This window comes from Piliocolobus tephrosceles, chromosome 8 (genome assembly GCF_002776525.5).
Source record: "Piliocolobus tephrosceles isolate RC106 chromosome 8, ASM277652v3, whole genome shotgun sequence".
NCBI lineage: Eukaryota > Metazoa > Chordata > Mammalia > Primates > Cercopithecidae > Piliocolobus > Piliocolobus tephrosceles.
In genome coordinates, this window is record NC_045441.1 from 143,954,937 (window position 1) to 143,970,626 (window position 15,690).

A 15,690-nucleotide genomic window follows, 5' to 3' on the forward strand; every position below is an offset into this window, starting at 1 on the left:
AAAAAAAAAAAAGAAATGGAGTTTCACTCGTCACCTAGGCTGGTGTGTAGTGGTGTGATCTTGGCTCACTGCAACCTCCGCCTCCTGAGTTCAAGCGATTCTCATGCCTCAGCCTCCTGAGTAGCTGGGATTACAGACATGTGCCACTACGCCCAGCTAATTTTTGTATTTTTAGTAGAGATGGGGTTTTGCCATGTGGGCCAGGCTGGTCTTGAACTCCTGACCTCAAGTGATCCTCCTGTCTCGGCCTCCCAAAGTGCTGGGATTACAGGCATGAGCCACTGCGCCTGGCCTACAACCAATGTTGTTTTATACCACAATGAACATTCTGCCTTCATAAGGTTTCCATGGCAAGTTAAAGTTAACACAAACTGAAATTTGTTCACAGATAAGGAAAAGTTCACAGATAAGGAAAAAGATTTAAAGTTGGTTAAATCTTTACTCACAGTAATTTACCAAGAACTTCAAATACTGGGTGTCCATGTTCAAAAATTTTTCCAGTGGGTGTTTGATCAAAAAATTTTATAGATTCTTGTTCTAGAGAAATTCAGTGTGAAGTGGCTTATGAGATTGTTTCATCTGTTAATCTGTTGTTGTTGTTTTTTTTGTGTGTGGAATTCTTCTCAAGATCACCACTGAATTATCCTGAAAAATATTTTCTGAGTTAAGCATGCCATCCTCCACAGTTCAAAAAATAATGAAAGGTGATAAAGAGCTCAAGCCATTTAAGTATGGATGTATTAATGTGCTAATAGAGACCATTTTTCAAAGCGTTGCTTGCAAAACATTTTTTTTGGGGAGTGATTTCTCATAGTTGAATAATTATTTTTAAAAACGTTCCTGATTTTTATTTTAGGTATTATTTACGTTAGCTATTAATCCAGGAATGTTTATTTTTTGATAAAAAGTTACAATTTCAAACATACAAAAATTGAATAATTTTACCGTAAATATTCTTTTAGCTACGATGATTCTACCATTGGCATTTTTATTTTATTTTTTGAGACAGAGTCTCGCTCTGTCGCCAGGCTGGAGTACAGTGGTGTGATTTCGGGTCACTGCAACCTCCGCTTCCCAGTTTCAAGCAATTCTTGTGCCTCAGCCTCCCGAGTAGCTGGGGCTACAGGTGGGCGCCACCACGCCCAGCTAATTTTTGTATTTTTAGTAGAGAAGGAGTTTCACCATGTTGGCCAGGATGATCTAGATCTCGTGACCTCGTGATCCGCCCGCCTCAGCCTCCCGAAGTGCTGGGATTGCAGGCGTGACCACCGCGCCTGGCCAGCATTTTATTACACGTACCGTTTCACCATCTCTTCACCCATCCACCAATGCATCTTCTGTATGGGCATCTTGGTTACCTCACGGCATTGGACCTCCAGTTTCATGCCTCTCCACACTGCAGGGTCCCCTACAATGTTGTATTAGTCACCTTTCTAATATACAAATCTTATCATGTAAATTGTTCCTAAAATCTTTCAATAGACCCCACAGAGTCAGAAAAACGTCCCAAAGTCCGGAATCCTGGCCCCTGCCTACCTGTCCAGTCTCATTGCTGGGTCAGCACGCCTCACCTCAGCCCCTCATTCACCGATATGGAATCAATGTTTGCAGCTGGTGTGTACTTAGTTAACCCCCTTCCCACTCAGACGCGCCTTCCCGGGCCCCACACCCCAAAATCCCTGAGCCCTTTCGTCCACAGCTGTCTGACCACCCAGCACTCTTTCCTTTACGTCACGTATGAGGACTTCGTTTCTTAACCTTTCTCACTGCTCAAAAATGAAAACTCAAGACACGCGTGCGGGGCGCTGTCGGTCCTGCTCATGTCTTGTTCTCAGGGCCGCAAAGCGCAGGGGCAAAGCCCACCAGGGCCCGGCGCTGCCCGCTGCCCAGCCAGGCGCAGGGAAAGGGACGGGGGTCCGGGGTCGCGGGTCCGGAGCCTCTCCGGTCGTAGGAAGTGGGGGCTTGTGGGAGTCACACGAGTGCGCGTGCACGTTAGTACGGGGCGGGCGGCGCTCATCCCAGCTCGCAGAAGCACCTGCCAGAGTTGTGCGCACCCTTTCCTGCTCTCAACACAAGCCGTCGGCGTTCACTACTGCAGCTCATTCAGACCCCACTCTCCTACTGTCCAGGCACAGAAACGATAGTTAAATTCCCCCTGACCGGGGACCGTACGCGGGGCCTTCCCTCCCCAACTCCTAACGGGAGACCGGCTGCCGTAAAGCTTCGCTTTGCCGACTGCTGCAAAGCGCCTTACGACTGAACCCGGAATCTACCTACGGCCAGCAGTCGTCCCCGCCCTGCTTCAAACATTTGGGTTTCAGGAGCCGGGCGGAGGTGGCTGCCGGGTGTTTGCGTTGCACGCGCCCCATCCGAAACTCGGCGGCGGCCTCAGGGCTGCTACGGCCTCGGCGGGGGCAGGTCCTGGCGCCCGCCCGCCTCCCGGCTTCCATCATCCCAGGGTGCACCGCGGCGGGCGCGGGCCCGCGGCCATGTTGCGGTAGTTTGTTGTTTTCTTCCTGCGGAGGCGAAGGGGCAGCTGTGGACCGCGAAACGCCCCGCTTCGCCTCTGCCTCCTGCAGCCCCCTCTCTTCCCTGTCCTCCGCCACCAGTACCCGGGCCCGGACCAGGCACGTTGGCTCACCAGCTGGCTTGGTGGGCGAGGCTGAAGGCCGGGCCCCGCGAGTGCCATGGCGGCCGCCCTGGGAGCGAGCGGAGGAGCAGGCGCCGGAGGTACGTGAGGCCGCCGGGCTCGGGGGACCAGGGCCGAGCCGCGGTGGGCGGGGGTGCTGGCCGGCGGGCCTTCCCGCTTAGGAGAGGACGAGGCTCTCCCCGGCTCCGACTGTCTTTGTGTTCGGCCTATTCAGTTTTCTCCCCCGCCTTCCTTCCCTATTGTCATTATCCCTGGCTCGCTCCTCCTCTCCGCTGTGCAGATCGTACTTACCTGTGAACTTCCGTGTGTCCTCTACTTTGCAAGGCGGCCTAAAGTCTCAGGCCCATCTCTGGCGTTGGCGGGCATTAAGTTGCCAAGCCGGCCTTGTGTCCTATGGCTTAGTAGAGCGCTCCCGCGCCCCCCCACCGCGACAGTGTCACTTAGGGAGAGCGGGGCAGGTCGCTGTAGGGCGGGTGGGTAAGATTGTGGGGCCATCCTGACAGATTTAGATTGATTTCAAGCCCATTACAAAAACATAACAGGTGAAAAGATTCACCTGTGTGAGGGAATGTGCGACAGTAGGCCATTTTGGAAAGAGATTTCTTGAGAAATAGCCTTAATAAATCCCTGTTTTAAATTAACTTATTTGTTGTCTAATAAAAACCTGTTAGTGTTTTATTTGCGTCTTGCAAAAGTGAAAACGTGACACAAAAGGTTTAGATACTGAGTCAGTTCCTTTGGATAGTTTCTCTTGTTTGCAAGCATGAACAATATTGATGAAACACCTATCTCTAAAAAATTGTAGGTAAAACTACTTTCAGGTAAAATTACCTATCACTGGGGGTTTTAAAAACATGTGGAGAGATACTCGAAAGTGACGTTTTAAATGATTATTTTGAAAACTTTGAAAAGATGGTAAAATATGGATAACAAAAGCATTTGGGATTAGTTCTTACCATTGAAACGTTGAAAAGCTAGTCTAGTGTATACTCGAGAAGTATTTTTTAGTAAATGCTAGCAGATGGTTAGGTTGCAGTCATCCTGTTTAGGAATTTTGGCCCAACTATCAAAACGTTTGCCTGACAAAATGAAAAAACAAAACTACGAAGAGTAAGTGTAGGAATGTCGCTTCTGGCAATTTGATTTGTTATATGCCACTTTTCTTTCAGTTTAAATACATGTTTGCGTGTTCTGTCTGAGACTTTCTAATTAAAATTTAAAAATATATAGCTCACCTATCTTTCCTGGGGTCGGAATTACTTGTGTTACAGCATTCCCAGTGTAATCTGGGAACTCTTGGGTCAACACTCTTTTCATTAGAAAGACTAAGGTGTTATTTGTATTTTTTCTAGAGGCTAAATAATATCTGAAGACGTTATGCTGATGGCTAATGGAATATATGCTTGTGTATTCCTTTACGTTTCTCATTTTAAATTTCTAAAATAGTAATATCACTGAATGTAATCCAGATAAACAGGGTTTTTTGGGTCTTCAATAATTTTGAGGTCAGAAATTTTGAGATTTGCTATTTTAGAAGAATAAGTAGGCTTTATTCACGATGCTTTGGAGTTTTTCCTTCCATTTTGTCACAAGTGCCAGAATTTCCTTTGCTCTTCGATTCAAACCAAACTCCTTGCCAAGGTTTGTGAGTTCTATATGACTTAGTCCCTGCCTACCCCGCCAGCATGTTGTGTGATTGTTTCCCTTATCCTGGAAGTTCATCTTGGACTGTTCCTGTCCCCTCTTGCCAGGGCTGACTCCTGATCCAGTGGATCTCATGCTCTTAAGGGAGGCTTTCCTTGAGAATTCATTCTATCTGAGGAATGTCTGTCTCTTGCTCTTGTGCCTCTCTTCTCTTCGTTCTGTAGCACCCTTGTTTTCTTCAGAATGTTTATCTCAATTTGTAATTTTCTTCATTTTTACTTGTTTTTAAAATCTGCCTCCCACAGTAGCCTGTAAACCTCATGAGGACAAAAATGCTGCCTGTTTTACCAGCATTCCACGTGTTCCTGGCACGTAGCATGTGTTCAGCAGACATTTGGTGAATGAATTAAAGAATGAAATGTTTTCTTTACAAATAGGAAATAATTATATCCTAAGTTATGTTAGTCATTTCCATGTGACTTACCTGTGTAACTGATTGAAATCATGTTAGCTTAGAGAAATATTTACATTGGTAATACCTTATTGATAGCTACAGATAGCTTATTTGGCAGCTCAGTTTAGCATATTGTCTAGCACAGTGGCTTTCAAACTTTTAAAAATGGCAGCCACAGAAATGTGATTGACATTGTGACTTAGTACATACATAATAAAAGTTAAAAAAATTGCATGAACAGTGCTGGTCCGTACTATGCCATGTACTCTAATGTTTTCTATTTCATTACAGTAAAATGCTGATTGTGGCCTAGATTAATTTCACAACCCACAAAATGTTCAAGATTGTCAGTTTGAAAATCACTGGTCTCCTGTATAGTAAGTGGTTAATATTTATTGAATCAAATGGATTTTGGCTATCCGTAATCTGGATAGTAAAATAGTAATATCACTGAATGTAATCCAGATAAACAGGCTTTTTTGGCTATCCATAATCTGGATAGCCAAAATGGGTACCACAAAGTGTCTGTAGGAGTGTTTGCTTATTTTTTACTTTTTTTTTTTTGAGACAGGGTCTTGCTTTGTTGCCCAGACTGGAGTGCAGTCGTATGATCATGGCTAATTGTAGCCTTGGCCTCCTGGGCTTAGTTGATTCTCCCACTTCAGCCTCCTGAGTAGCTGGGACTGCAGGTGTGCACCACCATGCCTGGCTAATTTTTGTATTTTTTGTAGAGACAGGGTTTTGCTGTGTTGCCCAGGCAGGTCTTAAACTTGGGCTCAAGTGATCTGCCCGCCTCAGCCTCTCAGAGTGCGAGGATTACATGACCCACCATGCCCTGCCATAATACATTTCAAAGGAGTCATTTGGTATTGCAGTCAAGTAGTAAGGATAGAGGAATGGAATTGCTCTCCTTACTAATAACAGAGAGAATGACAACTGTTATTTATTGGAGACTGAAAACAAAAACATAAAGGCAAAAACATGGCATTTTTGGGGAAGGAACAAATAATTTAATGAGTTTCAAGATCTTCTTAGTTCCAGTGCTTCCTTGTAAAATATAAAATAAAAAATCAGTACACAAATTGTAAAAAGCCTCCAACCTGGTGAGTGCATTATCTCGCTTAAGATTTACAACAGCATTCTTGGGCCTTAGCTAATCTAATTTTATAGGTGAGGTAAAAAAATGGGTGCTTGTAAATTTTTTGTTTTCTAGTCGATTCTTAGAAATAAAAAGTTTTAATGGAAAATTTCAAACACACCCAGTAGTAGAATAATGAACCCACATACCCATCATCTAGTATCCGCTTTTGTGTATTTCAAACCCCAGGCTGGTAAAATTTTATAGCAAGATACACTGCTGGGATGAGTTAAGACTTTAGATACTAAACCAGTTATCTTAATTTACATTTGAGAGTAAACTAGCCCAGAAACGTTCAGCCACCTAACTGTTAAGAAAGGGAAGTAGATTCGAATTTCGGTCTTTTGACTTCTAGTTCTGTGTTCCTTCCACTGTGTCAGTATGTAGTAAGGCGGGAAAGTATGAAGCATGGTGCAGAAGGTTTTCATTCGAAATTGTGAAAGTGAAACAAGTTTTAGTACTTCAACAGGTAAAATTTACCTGGTAGGACATTTTTGGAGCATTTAAATCACTAATAGTGCTGATAAATGAGATATTTTCATACCGATAATGATGTGTGTATAGCCATTTAATTCTTTTTTTTTTCCTTCAAGAAAATCTTTCATGCTTAATTTCTTAGCTTCAATCAAGGGAGTTTGAGGAGTGGGGAAAAAATAGCCTCTCTCATTTCAGCCATGAGTACTTTTAGCATTTCTTGTAGGGCAGTGTACTAATGACAAAGTCCCTTAGGTCATACCTGGGGATATAATTTTTTGAATGGCAGTTTGTCAGATAAATAATTCTTGGTTGACAACTGTTATCTTTCAGCATATTAAATATTTCATCCTATTACTTTCTGGCTTCCGTAGTTTCTGATGAGAAATTGTTAATCTTGTGGAGGATCCTTGGTACATGACATGCCACTTCTCTCTCAGTGTATTCAAGATCCTCTTTGTCTTTGACTTTTGATAGTGTGATCATAATGTGTCTCGGTGTGGGTCTCCAAATTTATTCTGCTTGGAGTGGTGAACTTTTTGATTATGTAGGTTCATGTCTTTCACCAAATTTGGAAGCTTTTTATTTTTTTCTCCAATTCTTTTTCCGGGTACTCTGTTTTCTCCTTTTGGGACTCCCGTAATCCATAGATTGGTACTTTTAATGATGTCCCCCTGTTTTTTAGGGCTCTGTTTATTTTTGTTCCCCTGCTCCTTAGACTAGATAATTTCAATATTTTCCTGTTTCTTCACCTGTAGCACCCTTGTTTTCTTCAGAACGTTTATCTTAATTTGTAATTTTCTTTACTTATTTACTTGTTTTTTAAATCTGCCTCCCAGAGTAGCCTGTAAGCCTCATGAGGACAAAAAATGCCATCTGTTTTACTACGCATTCCAAATGTTCCTGGCACATAGCATGTGTTAAACAAATACTTGGGGAATGAATTAAAGAATGACATGTTTTCTGTATGATTCTGAAAAATTATCTATAATTGTATCCTAATGTATGTTAGTCAATTCCACATGATTTACCCGTGTAACTGATTAAATCATGTTAACTTGATTTTTTCAGTTCCTCAGTTTTGGGACTGAAAATTGGACATTTTAAATATTATGATGTGGAAATTTGGGAAGTCATAATGTTGCCCCTTTTCTGGGTTTGCTGTTTCTTGTTGTGGGCTTCAGTTGTCTGATTTTTTATTACTTGCCAAATGAAAAGAGACTCTATTTCTTGTCTCTTGTGGTCACCGATGTCTCCGTTGTGTTGTGTCATTGCCCAGCCAGTGATCTGATGGAGATGTCCTCAAATGTCTGGAGTTACAAATAAAACAAAACCCAAACCAAAAAACAAAAACTCCTGTGCTTACAGGTAGCTGAGGTTACTTCATTGCTCATGCAGGCCACTTATCACCCCCTTCTTAGCCTCACCTTCTGCATATGTGGAGCGCAAAGATCAGCCAAAGGTTAAATCTAGGGTTCTTTCAAGTTGTTTTCTGAGCATGTGCCCAGCCTTCAGCGTGTGCATGGTCTTGTCTTCCAGATTTCCCAGTATACATGGGAGCCCTCAACACTCTCATTCCTTCATATGTTTTCCTCCTCAGCCTTTTCTTTCCCAGGCTTTTCAGTTTGTGTGTTGCTTACCTTGTCCATCATCCCTTGTCCCAGGTGACCCTGGTTAGTGGATGTCTTTAAATGCTTTTAACAAGCACTGCCTGGGATGCTGCTCTAGTCCTGAGAGAGTTCTGAGGCTGTATCTCTGAGCTGATTCCTCAGAGAACCACCGGACAGGTCACAATGCACAATCACAGTATTTTGAGGGCAGGTTCTTATTGACCCCTTTAGCATCACTGCACCGGGAACACTGACTGCCATCCCCACTGCTGCCTCTGAGCTGCGAAATGCTGTCTCTGCGTCTGTTGTGATTATTAGTTCTTCCCCTGTTCTTTAATCTCTTCATGTAGTGTATTGATAGATTTCCAGTGCTGAACTAAGCATGCATTCTGGGGTTCAAAATCTTGATCTGCACATTTTGTTCTTTTGAATATACTGTTGGATTTCATTTTAGGATTTGTGATGATAAGGGAGACTGACTTATTGTTTTCTTCCTTGGTATTTCTGTGTAATTTGTGCTGTCCTTTTATTTATGATATGTTGGTTTTTAGAATGAGTTGTGAAATTTTTTGGGACAGTGTAAAAATCTCTTATTGACTGTGGAAGAACTCTTTTCTCCAGAGCCATTTGGGTCTGGTTCCCTTTAAAAAAGTTATCTTTTCAATTTCCTGTATTATTATTGATTTATTTAGTTTTATAAGATGAAAAGTAAATTGCGATCATTTAAATTTTCCTAGAAAAATTATTCTTTATGTTCAGATTTCCACATTGATACAGAGTTAAGCAGTGCCATAGCTTCTTTTGTTGTTGTTGTTGTTGTTGTTTTGTTTTGTTTTGAGACAGAGTCTTGCTCTATCTCCCAGGCAGGCTGGAGTGTAGTAGTGGTGTGATCTCGGCTCACTGCAACCTCGGCCTCTTGGGTTCAAGCGATTCTTCTGCCTCAGCCTCCCAAGTAGCTGGGATTACAGGCACATGCTACCACACCCAGCTAATTTTTGTATTTTTAGTAGAGACGGGGTTTGGCCATGTTGGCCAGGCTGGTCTGGAACTCCTGACCTCAGGTGATCTGCCTGCCTTGGTCTCCCAAAGTGCTAGGATTACAGGCATGAGCCACTGCGCCCGAGCCACAGCTTCTTAAGTGTGTATGTTGAAGGTACATTTTTTGAGACTGAGACTCCTCAGTTTGAAGGAACTTTTAATTTTCACAACTTGATTGGTGGTTTGATTGGGTTCAGAATTTTAGATTTGAGTTCATTTTTGTAAGATTTTTGGGGGTATTGCTGTGTTTTCTGGCATCTAGATCTGTTCTTGAGAAGTCTGAGGACATTCTGATTCCTAATCATTTTTATGTGGCCTTTTTTTCATTTTAGAAGTTTTTAACAACATTTTCTCCCCTTTGTTTCACATTTCATCCCTTAAACTTAAACTCAGCCATTTAGAAGGCTGTATGGCTAGGCTGGGAGGTGGAGATTGTAGTGAGCCGAGATCGCGCCACTGCACTCCAGCCTGAGCAACAGAGGGAAACTCCGTCTCACCAAAAAAAAAAAAAAAAAAAAAAGGAAGGTCTAGGTTCCTGGGAAAAGAAATGAGTGTCAGTTCCTGTAGATTTTAAGTCATAATGGGAACATCCAGGAGGCTGAGCTCAGCTCATTTGTCTCTTCCTGGCTACCCAGGTTGATAGAGCAAGCCTTTATAACTTCCATAATAGAAGGGGTTCTATCTTGCATCAAGCAGAACTTCTGTTATCATTGATTTTTAAACCCTGAATGATGAAAGTTCATTGAAAGACAAACAAATGACCAATGAGCACTATACTTCATAAACAAAAAGTTCATTTTAGGGAGAACCTGTCCTGGGGCCCATGTAACAACATAAGAGATTTTTAAAACAGTGACTACAAATTATTTCTAAAGCAACATGGTATAGAAACGCTTTCTGAAAATTTGGCTTGGCTACTCAGAACTTAATAGTTATACTGTAAGGCTCATATGTTCACTTAGAAATTATTGGACATTACCTGATTTCTAGTTAATATTTAAATAAAGGATCTGGATTTCTTCATCTATAAAATAAAGAATTTTGACTACTAGTGATTTGAACTAGGAACATACTATACATGAGTGTGATACTGAGGAGAAAGTTAGTTGAGAACCTTTGGGATACAAAGGTCAGCAAACTTTTTCTGTGAAGGGTTAAATAGTAAATATTTTAGGCTTGCAGGGCAGATGGGTTTTGTTGGAAGCACTGAACTCTGCCATTTACCTCGAAAGCAGCCATGGACATAGACAATATATGCCTAAATTGGAATAGCTATGTTCCATTAAAAGCTTATTTACATAGATGGGTGGTAGCTAAATTTGGGCAAAACAGGTGGCAGGCCCTACTTGGCCCATGGGCTTTGGTTTGCTGACGCTCAGATTAGCTAATTGCTAGAACTCTATCCCAAGCTAATAGTCTAAATGGTGTCTAACCCAAGTCCAGGATTCTGGAAAAGAAGAAGAAATAGAATGGTAAGTAAAAGTTTGTAACTGTAGATGTCTAATTGCTGCATGATAGAGAATTATGGAAATTTGGTAGTTATATTCAGTCTTGAAGGAAAATTGATTCCCCTGTTAAAATGGAACGTCTTGTACAGTGTTTAGCCCTTAGAAGGAGATTTTCCAGGCAGGGAGGGCATTGACCTCTTTTGTTTTGCTCAGTTATCTTTTACCCCTTGGCTTTCATGGATACGCTGGACTAATGTGGACACATTTCTTCTCCTTGGTTTATATTTAGTATGACTGCTATGAACTGGAACTTTAAAAAGGTTTTGTCTGTATTCTAAAGAAAAACAGGGAAATGACTCAGAATATATTAAGAATACAAAGAGGCTGTACAGGGTTCTTGTGCTAGCTTGCCCGCTTGCCCTGTAAATTTTGAGTCATTATTTCACTTAGCGCAATGTCTTCAGGGTTCATCAGTGTTGTAGCATGTGTCAGAACTTCTTTTTTAAGGCTGAATAATATTCCATTGTGTATCTATGCTACTTTTTTTTTTTTTTTAAAGCCATATATCCTTCAATAGACTCTGGAGTTGCTTCCACCTTTTGGGTATTGTAAATAATACTAATGTGAGCCTGAGTATATTAATACGTCTTCAAGTATCTGCTTTTAGTTCTTTAGAGTGTATACCCCGAAATGGAATTGCCACACCAGTCCTTGGATTTAGGGGCCAGTCTTACTCCAGAATGACTTCATTTTAACTCATTACATCTGCGTAGATTCTATTTCTAAATAAGGCTACATTCTACGGTTCTGATGGACATGCCCTTTTGGGGGATGCTGTGGTATGATTAAAAAATGAATATTTTTTTCTGCCCTGGTTCCCTAGGCAGAACTTTGGAAACCTTTTGAATTTACTATCTTTTCTATGCTAATGAGATGGCTTATAGCAGGGGTGGGGGCCCTAGATAGCTTTGGGGTGGGGGCTTGTCAGAAAAACTAACCCCATGTTAAGAGGGTGAGAATGTTCAGCCTCAACCCCCAGCCTCCCTGGAGGGGAGAGGGGCTGGAGATTGGTTGTAATCACCATTAGTCAGTGATTTAATCGTTGGGTTTAGGGAGCGTCTGAGTTGGTGAGCACCTCCTCGTGCTAGGAGGGTGGTGCACTCTGACCCGTCAGACTAGCCCTGTGTTCCTCTTCATCTGGCTCTTCATTTGTATCCTTTATAATAAACTGTAATAGTAAGTACAGTGTTTTCCTGAGTCCTGTGAATTGTTATAGTAATAGCAACGGGGGGAGGTGTGATAACCCCAGCATTTCTAGACTTTCGCCAGGGATAAGTGTGAGTAGCCTGGGCACCTCGTTGCAGTTGGCATCTGAAGTGGGGCAGCTTTGTGAAACTGAGTCCTTCATCTGTGGGGCCTGCCCTAACTGCAGATGATTAGTGTTAGGATTGAATGGAATTGTTGGTGTTGCAGTATGCTTGTGCAGTTTAGTACAGTCAGCAAGTCGAACTTTTAACAAATATTGCAAAAGATGGCCGAGTGAAGTGTAATAATACAAATGCAGCATTTTAAAAACCAAACTAATTAACTTCTACCCCACCCTCAAACAAACCAGCACATGTATCCGTCAATCCACAGCTAATATTCCAGACTCAAAATGCTGATGTTTTCATTGACTTCTCCTTCCTTGTTGTTTTCAGTCAGTCAACATGCCTTGGAATTTCTAAACTGACAGTTTCTAGTTCATGCATTTGTCTTATTCTCCCCTGTTTCTTCACTGCGATGCTAACCACATTTTTTTTTTCCTTAATGCTTGGTTTGTAGTTATTTTGTTTTACCATTGTTTATGTTTTAGCGATTAATTAGTTCTTGCTTCTTGCTACTAGATTACCCTTTCTAAACTGGGGTTGTGTTGCATATGAAGTATAGCTTTCTCACGTTGCTTTTCTAGTAATGCCCCACATCTTTACCACTTTTTCTTTTCTGACTACTTCTGTCTATGAGTATGTCAGCTTACCTGAACTCCTCGCTGTGCTCTAGGCTGGTGAGCACTTCTTAGCCTCTGTGCTGTTATTGCCCTGGAATGCCCATCTACTTGACAAAAACAGAGTCATTATGAGCCTTCATTTCAGTTATTACCTAGTGTGTCAAACCAAACTTGATTTTCCCCAGCCGTCATCACTTTGTATTTTTTGTTTTGGAATCTTTACTCAAATTTCATCATTCCGTTAATTTAAATTCGTTTGCTTTTTTGCTGATAAATTTATGTAATATGAAATTTAATACTTCATAAAAATATTATATGTTGTGCTGTTTTAATAATTTTATTTGTCCACACATTATGTGTTCACCTGTGTGCACGGATAAACATTGGTGGTGATGTTCTCCTAGTTGTACAATTGTTTTTATCAGAGAAATTTGGGATGATTTTAATATCTTTGTGTTTTTAGGTATTGCAATAATATTTCATAATGATCGGATATTAGTCTAGTATAGATAATCAAGCTATTACGTTAATAAATGAGTGTTTTAAAAGTTTAAGGAAGAATAAAGAGGACCATAAATCCATAATTCTGTGTTGAAGAGATAACTGCCATTATAGCAGTTTGGCTTATATCCTGGGCACATGTGTACACATATATTTTACATACACAAAGGCCATACCATATTGCGTGATCCCTTCCATGATGTTATTGGGGATATTTTTTCATGTCAGGAAACATAGTTTGACTTTAAAATTCTTATTGCTGCCTAATATGTAATTACATGACTATACTTTTATTTGACCTCTCTGCTCTGGCTTTTTTTGTTGGGCATTTGATTTATTTCTACTTTTTCCTATTAATAAAACACTTCTTGATGAACATCCTTGTACATACTACCTTTGTTCACTCAATGATGAACAGTATTTCTCAAAGTCTTGGGAGTCCCCAAGACTGTTTCAGAGTGTCTGTGAAGTCAGACTATCTTCATAATGTTATTAAGGCAGTTTGCCTTTTTTTTTTTTAACCTTGCTGACATTTGCATCAGTGTTGCAAAAGTAATGGTGGGTACATTTTCTGGTGTTTTAGCGTTAAGGCAGTGGCAATTATTTAATTAAATCTTGATCCTAGAGTGCATTTAAAAAATATTTGTGACAAATAGGAAGCATATACATAAAGGACTTCTGTTTCATCATGAAGTATAACAGTTGTCTTCAGGAAAAGTGCCTGTCCAGCTGGCAGAGTAGTGTGCACCTGTATTCTCAGTGACTTGGAGGCTGAGGCAGGAAGATCACTTGAACCCAGGAGTTCAGTCCAGTCTGGGTAACATTGCAAGACCCCATCTCTTTAAAAAAAAAAAAAAAAAAAAAAAAGGTACTTGTTCAATTTAATAGTGAGGTGCGCTGGCTTTTCTTATTTCTTCTGTAGAACATCATTTTTACTTGAAGGGACAATTGACAGACTGTGGTTATTCAAATTTTAGTGCTTGGCAGATAGATTCTTGAAAATGAAGTGAGCCTGTCACTTCAAGTAAAACAGTGTACATTATTTGTTGCCAATGATAACATGTAAGTTTTCAGACAAAAATGAGAATTTTGGAATACTAGTATTTGATACTGTGAGCTTGAGAACTTCCCAGCACTTGAAGACTTTCCTGATGAGATTGGTGATGTTATTAACCAGTGTGATTTTGTATATTGGATAATGAAATGTGTTAGCATTTGGAGTACTACATAAATCAGGGAACCAATGTTTTCAAAATGACCACTGCATGGTGGCACAAAATCATGGTTAAAGATCCAATAACAATGCAAGACACACTTGTACTTTAACATAAGAGGGTATGAAATATTCATTGCTGTGGCTTCAGATTCTGCATTGCAGCCAGTCTTTAAGAAATGGCCACTTTTTGATTATTAGTGTAGTATCAAAGAAGAATATCTGAAATTGTTTGAAAAGACAAAGTACATCTTTTTACAACTACGTGTCTATTTGGAGTCGGATTTCTTTCATGTATTTCAGTCAAAAAACACATCGAATGAGACTCTGTCTCAGGAAAAAAAAATATATATATATCACAGGAGATTGAATGCAGAAGCAGATAGAAGAATTCAGCTGTTTTCTATAAAGTCAGACATTAAAGAGTTTTGGAAAACTGTAAAAAATATTTGTTTTATAGACTTTTTGTCATTAAAATATGTCGCATTAACATGTAATACTGGTTTGTTTCTTAAGTTTTACTCTATTCTCTTTAAAATTATAGTCAGCCCAGTTTGTACCAGCTGACCCTTACCTCATTTCCCGTCTTCTTTACCCTCCTGCTCTAGTCTTTTCCAATAAAGACCTTAAGTTACGTACCATATATTAGTTTATTTGGATTACTGTTTGTCTTTTCTTACTAGAATGTAACCTACACAGGGTGAAGATTTTTTTTTTTTTTTGTATGTCAGGTGTCTAGAACAGTGCCTGGCATATATTGTGTGGTCAAGAAATAGTTGTTGAGTGAAGAATACAGGTTTCACGACCCTTCGGTTCTATTCATATTTTCTGCTTATCTTGCATTCTCCAATTTTGGAATGATTTCAGCAGCCACTTTCCTTAGCTGTTTTATGGTGTCTTCCTTAGGAAAATACTTACTTTAATTATTTTTGATGATCCTGGCCTCTAATTTTGGCTTTTGTGCACGATGGCAGTTAAATTTCCTTCCGGAGATCCTGCACTGACGCACAGTGTGAGATGAACACAGGGATTCCAAACCCTAGCTGTCCGTCAGAATTAGTGGGAGCTTTAAAAAGCAGAAAGGGCCGGGCGCGGTGGCTCAAGTCTGTAATCCTAGCACTTTGGGAGGCCGAGACGGGCGGATCACAAGGTCAGGAGATCGAGACCACCCTGGCTAATACGGTGAAACCCCGTCTCTACTAAAGAATACAAAAGGCCGGGTGCGATGGCTCAAGCCTGTAATCCCAGCACTTTGGGAGGCCGAGGCGGGCGGATCACAAGGTCAGGAGATGGAGACCATCCTGGCTAAGACGGTGAAACCCCGTCTCTGCTAAAAATACAAAAAATTAGCCGGGCGCGTTGGCAGGCGCCTGTAGTCCCCGCTACTCGGGAGGCTGAGACAGGAGAATGGCGTGAACCCGGGAGGCGGAGCTTGCAGTGAGCCGAGATCGCGCCACTGCACTCCAGCCTGGGTGATGAGCAAGACTCCATCTCAAAAAAAAAAAAAAAAAAAAAAAAAAAAAAAAAAAAAAA

General features: G+C 41.0%; 1 protein-coding gene and 1 long non-coding RNA gene across 6 annotated transcripts in view; one reads left to right on the forward strand and one right to left on the reverse strand.

The window, feature by feature from the left end:
- Nucleotides 1-425: 425 nt before the first annotated feature.
- On the reverse strand, nt 426-3,090 carry LOC111551522. The gene is made up of 3 exons (XR_002734388.3): nt 2,942-3,090; nt 1,300-1,408; nt 426-645 (listed from the first exon to the last, which is right to left on the reverse strand). It is a non-coding gene; the product is annotated as an uncharacterized LOC111551522 (long non-coding RNA).
- Nucleotides 2,262-15,690, forward strand: part of RBM33 (RNA binding motif protein 33) — a 133,747-nt gene continuing 120,318 nt past the window's right edge. For all 5 annotated transcript variants that reach the window (XM_026447014.1, XM_026447015.1, XM_026447018.1 and 2 more), the window contains exon 1: nt 2,262-2,730. In XM_026447014.1, the coding sequence (XP_026302799.1) occupies nt 2,688-2,730 (43 nt within the window). In that variant the 5' untranslated portion in view covers nt 2,262-2,687. The remainder of the gene's footprint in view (nt 2,731-15,690) is intronic.